The 6,935-nt window shown below is 35.6% G+C and overlaps 1 protein-coding gene across 1 annotated transcript; it reads left to right on the top strand.

Annotated features, from left to right (window-relative positions):
- The first annotated feature begins 4,151 nt into the window (after positions 1-4,151).
- On the top strand, positions 4,152-5,189 carry TAAR6 (trace amine associated receptor 6). Its single transcript, XM_011974082.1, has one exon. It carries the CDS (start codon positions 4,152-4,154, stop codon positions 5,187-5,189), a length of 1,038 nt encoding a protein of 345 aa, XP_011829472.1.
- Positions 5,190-6,935: the final 1,746 nt, after the last annotated feature.

The raw sequence follows: 6,935 nt of genomic DNA, 5'->3' as shown, positions 1-6,935 counted from the left end.
TGCTACACCCTGTAGAATGGATAAAATAAAAAGAAATGGCAATACCAAGTGTTGAAGAGGGCTTAGAGCGATGGGAACGTTCAGATTGTTGGTGGGATCATAAAGTGGTGCAGTTACTTTAGAAGACAGTTTTTAGCTTCTTACACAGTTAAATGTAAGTTTCCTATAAAATCCACCAATTCTGCATCTGGATGTTTACTCAAAAATATAAAAGCATGTGTTTATGCAAATAATTGTATACGAATATTGGCAGCAATACTATTCATAGCAGCCCCAACAGGAACACTGTCCAAACGTCTATCAACAGGGTATATTAATCAATCAGGTGTGGTATATTCATGCAATGCATAATATACTTAGCAATAATAAGAAATGAGCAATGAATATACCCTATAACATGAATAAATCGCCCAGATACTGAACTGAGTGAAAGAAGCTGGTCACAGAGGAGTACATGCTGTGTGGTTCTCTTCACATGTGATTTTTAGAACAGGTAAAAATAATCTATAGCAATAGAAAGGAAATCAGTGCTTGCCTATGGCAGGAGAAAGGAAGTGGGGGTAAGATTGGCTGCAAAGGGCAATTAATGTGTCTAATAGCATCATCTTACACAGATAAAACTTGACATTGTAGTTTCTACAAAATCCTAATTAGTCTGCTTGCCATAATTGTAACATAATTGGCATAATTGTCACTTTGAGTTTGATAAATGAATAAAACTGATTCTTATACTTTGATCCACAGCAGTCGACAATTACTTTTGTATACAAAGTTTCAGAGACTGTATCGTGTAATTTGTAAACCAAAAAATATTTAACTAAACAAACATGCATAAAATTTATTTTAATATTACAAAATACAAAGTAATGTAGTTTTTAGGATTGTAGCTAGAGATAATTCATATTCATAAGAAAGATAAGTTTTGTTAGAATTATAATGGATAATAAGACATTCATGAATTTAAAATTGTATAGTTAAAATGTCCTAGAGATTTATGATTGTTTTAGTATAATATTACATTAATGTATCACAATAAACTTAGTTTTGAAAATAAATACATTAATTCAAAAACAAAAACAATAGAATCCTTCAAATCAAGGATTCCAGTGCATGATTCATTTTTCAGTGGATCTAAGTGTCAGTGTGTTTTACAAATTTGTTTTGACAAAACACTTATCTAGAATTCTTTAATTAAACTTGCAAAAATTGACATAGCAAATACACGAAAAAATGAAGAAAAATGACTGAACAAGTACGAGTTCTATTCGAGATACAAAACTAAGGGATAAAAAAGGAAGATTTGCTAGAGCTCATTTGGAGGCTGTGATTGAAGAAAAATTACTTTCATACTGTTTCTCATCCTACTCAAAGTATTCCATAAGCTGTTAATCTATATTTCTAAGAAATACTTGCCAAACACAAATGGATTATGGATTGAATCAAGCTGAGCACTGACTCAGCTATGCACTAACTTGAAGAATTGCTTAGACCATAACTTAGATAAATTGATTGCATATAATCAATGCCCGCTGCTCTTCATTTACAGTTGAACACATTGACCCTGCTTTGTGTTTGGTTGCTTTTAGCCTCTAATCCAAAGAGACAAGAGTACAAAACATTTGTCTCCCCTTCCTCTTATTAACAAACTTCTGAGTTTGGGTACTGCAACAACAGGGCCTCATTATCGCATCTTCCTCCCACCTTGGTCATAATGCAGAATGTTTCACACTCTGGGTCACTGGGGAGATAGTTTACTTAGTGGACTTTTATTTTAGAAATGTCTTTAAGGAGTTCACAACCTGCAAACTAAAGAGCAAGTGTGGCAGTGAGACTGAAAGCTTTAGCTGATGCACGACACTCAAAAGTTTGCCTCTAAATTTTGCCCCGGGTGTTAGAATCATAAAACTCTGGGAAAGAGGACTTCTGCTTACTCTCGATCTTATCTGATCCAAATCCATTTATGATGATTGCTTTAGGAGCGAGAGTGAAAGAGTTGTATATGTGCAATAATTTTAGAGGCCTTGAAAACACCCTCAAATTGACGTCCCATCTCAGCACTGGACTAGGGCTCTTTATTCACTAATCCAAAACATAAAAGTATAAAACAGAATCCTCTAGTAAGTTTAGATGGTACAATTAAAAAAAGAATATCTAAAATTCTATTAATATTAAAGTAGAATTTTTATTTTCTCATATTTTTAGGGACCCCTTTGTCTCATCTGCCTGACATTGTGCTTACTGTAGACGCTATTGTGTTTTACCTGTGTAGTACTTATCACAATTTGAAATCATAAATCTGTCTTTCTATTTCCTTAAGTTTTGTTTCCCTCTCAAGATTATAAACTTCATGAGTATTGTGGTCATAAGAGTTTTGTTCATTATCTTAATACACAGCTACTGAAATTCAATAAATACGTGTTGAACAGATGAATTAATAAGTATCAGAATGATGAAGGGGTATAAAGTTATTTCTCTATTTGAAATGGAGGCATCACTTGACACTTTTTATTGCCTACCACAATGGTCTTAATGGAGGAAGGGGGTTGATTTTGTCCCTTGAGGAATTTGGCAATGTCTGGAGACATGTTTGGTATCTCAATTAGAAGGATTTTACTGACACCTCGTAGCAGGGATGCTGCTAAAAGCCATGTGATGAACAGAATAACCTCTCATGTCAAAGAGTTACCTGAATTCAAATGTCTATTGTGCTCAAGTTAAGAAAGCCCTGAAAAGGGTTTTGTCTATATAAGCAATTGACATCATTTCACAAAATCAGACACTCAGAAAATATTAAGAAGAATCTGAAAATTACTTGGTTAAGAGTGTTAATTTTATTGACTAGGAATCAGATAGCAAGATGAATTAATCATAATACTTATCACTCTTTATAACTTGAAAAGCAAGTTCACAAATGTCTCTAAAGTCACAGCCCTGTACTGGAAAGAGAGTTGAACCCTTCTTCCAGAAGAGAATAATATTTTTCTTTGCTCTGCAGTGTTTTTACATTCCAGGGTTGGGAACGTTACTGACGATTCTCTTCCCATTTTCCAGTTTCCTGTTCATCATTCTTATTTTTTGACTGCTTTCAGGATTGGGAGCACGAAGTCCAGTCACCAGGAATTGCAAACAAATGTGTAGCCAGAGGGAGGGCTCACTGCCCATTTATCATGTGGATGCAGACATGTTGCAGATGTGTTCCCAGTAGCTGTCTTGAAAGGAGGACTGTTCTTTCCACCAGCATCTCAGAAATGCTGGTGTGTCTAAACACCATGTCGTTCTTTAATGCTTTCATGCAATATATTTTATCAATCTCAAGTTCCCCTCGCTATACATTATAATAATTTCTGCTTGTTGGTAACCTGTGCAGATGGAAAAGTGATTCTTAACAGGAGAGAAAGAGGCAAGTATTGATGCTTACTGTTTACACCCTATTGTATCTTTGTAACAAAAACCCGGGTGTCTAAGTTGTGACTGGGAACAAGGGAATGGTTTAAGTCTATGCACTAAGGAAAAATAAATCTTTGGCCTAAAATTATAATGGTAATAGAATTGAATACACAGTAGAGACCTGTTTTGTAGAATAACTTTCCTAGTAGTCACTGTTGAAAATAATCCTACTAGTTCACACCTAGTGATTCCATTGAGGGACCACAGGGATTCCATTGAGGGATTTTCCCATTGAAGGCATTTATTTAGCTAAAAGGACTTCATGTTTAAGGCTGTAATGCAAGACAGATAACTGAGATAAAGGTAACAGGAGGTGATCTTTCAGCTCCGTGATTACATCCCATATCGGCGACTGTTGCACAGAGAAACTCAAAAGGTAAAAATAAAATATAAAAGGATATTTATGACCAAAAGAGAATTTTATCAAATTAAGAGCATGAGACATTTGTCAGCTGAAACAATCTCCAGTAATATTGTTCAATATAATTTTTGTCAAATTTTATTTTGCCATAAAAATATTTGGGATTTATAATACAAATGGAAACTTGAAAAATTATATTGGAGATAATATCTTATAATTTCCTCTGACATCCTGGTGAATATGTGTTTTTTTTTCCCCAGGAGCACTGAAAATCAGAAACAATCCTGTATTTTTTGTGACAATCAACAAGGACAAAACTTCTCTACGTGTAAATAACAGCGTTATGAGCAGCAACTCATCCCTGCTGGCAGCTGTGCAGTTGTGCTACGCGAATGTGAATGGGTCCTGTGTGAAAATCCCCTACTCGCCTGGATCCCAGGTGATTCTGTACGTAGTGTTTGGCTTTGGGGCTGTGCTGGCTGTGTTTGGAAACCTCCTGGTTATGATTTCAATCCTCCATTTCAAGCAGCTGCACTCTCCGACCAATTTTCTCATTGCCTCTCTGGCCTGTGCTGATTTCTTGGTGGGTGTAACTGTGATGCCCTTCAGCATGGTCAGGACCGTGGAGAGCTGCTGGTATTTTGGGAGAAGTTTTTGTACTTTCCACACCTGCTGTGATGTGGCATTTTGTTACTCTTCTCTCTTTCACTTGTGCTTCATCTCCATCGACAGGTACATTGCAGTTACTGACCCTCTGGTCTATCCTACCAAGTTCACCATATCTGTGTCAGGAATTTGCATCAGTATGTCCTGGATCCTGCCCCTTGTGTACAGCGGTGCTGTGTTCTACACAGGTGTCTACGATGATGGGCTGGAAGAATTATCTGATGCCCTGAACTGTATAGGAGGTTGTCAGACCATTGTAAATCAAAACTGGGTGTTAATAGATTTTCTATCCTTCTTTATACCTACCCTTGTTATGATAATTCTGTATGGTAACATATTTCTTGTGGCTAGACGACAGGCTAAAAAGATAGAAAATACTGGTAGCAAGACAGAATCATCCTCAGAGAGTTACAAAGCCAGAGTGGCCAGGAGAGAGAGAAAAGCAGCTAAAACCCTGGGGGTCACAGTGGTAGCATTTATGGTTTCATGGTTACCATATAGCATTGATTCATTAATTGATGCCTTTATGGGCTTTATAACCCCTCCCTATATTTATGAGATTTGCTGTTGGTGTGCTTATTATAACTCAGCCGTGAATCCTTTGATTTATGCTTTATTTTACCCATGGTTTAGGAAAGCAATAAAAGTTATTGTGACTGGTCAGGTTTTAAAGAACAGTTCAGCCACCATGAATTTGTTCTCTGAACATGTATAAGCAGTTGGATAGAAGAAACTCAAGATACCTTTAAAATTACCAAGTGAACTGAGTTTTAAAAAATCAAGTAAGACTATGAATGAATAGCAAATGAATTGCTCTTCAAATGAAACAAGATAAATCAATGTTTTTCAGTCTTGTTAAGATGTACACTTTCCTGTCCCTTCTGCAAAAGTATTTACTTGACTAATAAATGTTAAGTTCCTATTTGTCAACTGCTTAAGAGCTCAGCATATCCCACTCCCTGCAGATACTCTTTGTCTTTTAATCCATTGACTCTTCCCTCTCCTCTGGTATTTTTACTAAAAGTATTTCTGTTCTTTTTTTGATTCCCTTTCCTCTTTTCTTTACAAAGCTTTCTACTCTTTCTCAGCCTGCCAAAAATTTCATTTGTGAATAGCCTTTATCGAGTTCCTGGTTTCTTTTGCTTTGGTTATTTTACCACAGGAGCCCTTTTAGGTATCAGTTTAATCTATTCAATCTTGGGAGAGATCTCAGGGTGTGTGGGGCGATTTGCAAATGTAGACATCATCTTGACCAGGCTGTTGTAATTATCAAACCAGTTACTGCCATTCTTGTAATTATTTCCTCCCCAAAGTAGGAAGCAGAAGCCACTGTACTTCCCAGAATGATGTTAGGATGATTATTTGGTTGCTGTTCTTGCTATTTCACAAAACTGTTTAGAGAGTTGGTATGAATAGAACTCTATGTTACATTATTCAGTTCATACACATTGAATATTACTTGTTCCTTTAGAGAGGATATCTTTTAAGTGCAGTCTCTAGCTTTCTTTTCTTTTTTTTTTTCCTATAGTGAAACTTAATTACAGCAAGGAATTTGCAAGTTTTAGAAGCCATGTGGAGTAGACATCAATGAGAAGCATTCAAGTATTCATCCATTTCTTTTCCATTTACCAAACATGAGACCTATGCCTATATTCTACTGAAATCAGTGCTAGATGCCTTAGACACAGGCATAACATCCCACTTCTGTGCCTCTGGCAAGAAGCAATGTTGGTCACTGAAAATTTTAAAAATGGCAAACACTAACTCAACCAGGTAATTAAGGCTCAATATCAGTAGTAGTAAGGCATGTGGCTATGGTGTGTTCTTGACATTATGTAATGAGAATGGCTTTTACCTCTATGACCTTTCTTCTCCAAATCTATAACCCCCATGTAGTCATGAGAAAAACGTCAGACAAAACTTTATTGAGGAATATTCTGCATAATATTTGATCAGTATTCCTCAAAACTGTCAAAGTCATCAAAAATAAAGTATGAGAAACTGTCATGATCTAGAGGAAACTAAGAAGACATGACAACTAAATGTAGTATGGCATCCTAAATGGAAAGCTAGAAAGAAAAAGGACATTAGGGAAAGTGAGGAAATCTGAATAATGAATGGAAATTTTATTGCTATATTGATAACAATATTGGATCATTAATTATCACAAATGTACTATACTAGTCTAAGATGTTAATAATAAGAGAAACTACTTGCAGAGTATATAGGAATTCTCTTTACTATCTTTGCAATTTTTCAGTAAGTCTACAACTATTCTGAAATTAAAAGTTTATTCAAAAAATATAGAGTTCACAATTCCTGCTTGATAAACTTTCTAGCCTGTCTATGTGAAGACAACAATGCACTTATCCTTCCAGTCATTCATTTATTCATTCCAAAAATATCTTTGAAGACTTAGTGTGTACTAGATTCTTGGTTCAGTGTGATCAGGAATAGAAAA

This window comes from Mandrillus leucophaeus, unplaced genomic scaffold (assembly GCF_000951045.1).
Source record: "Mandrillus leucophaeus isolate KB7577 unplaced genomic scaffold, Mleu.le_1.0 Scaffold1007, whole genome shotgun sequence".
NCBI lineage: Eukaryota > Metazoa > Chordata > Mammalia > Primates > Cercopithecidae > Mandrillus > Mandrillus leucophaeus.
This window is presented reverse-complemented; position numbering and strand designations above follow the sequence as displayed.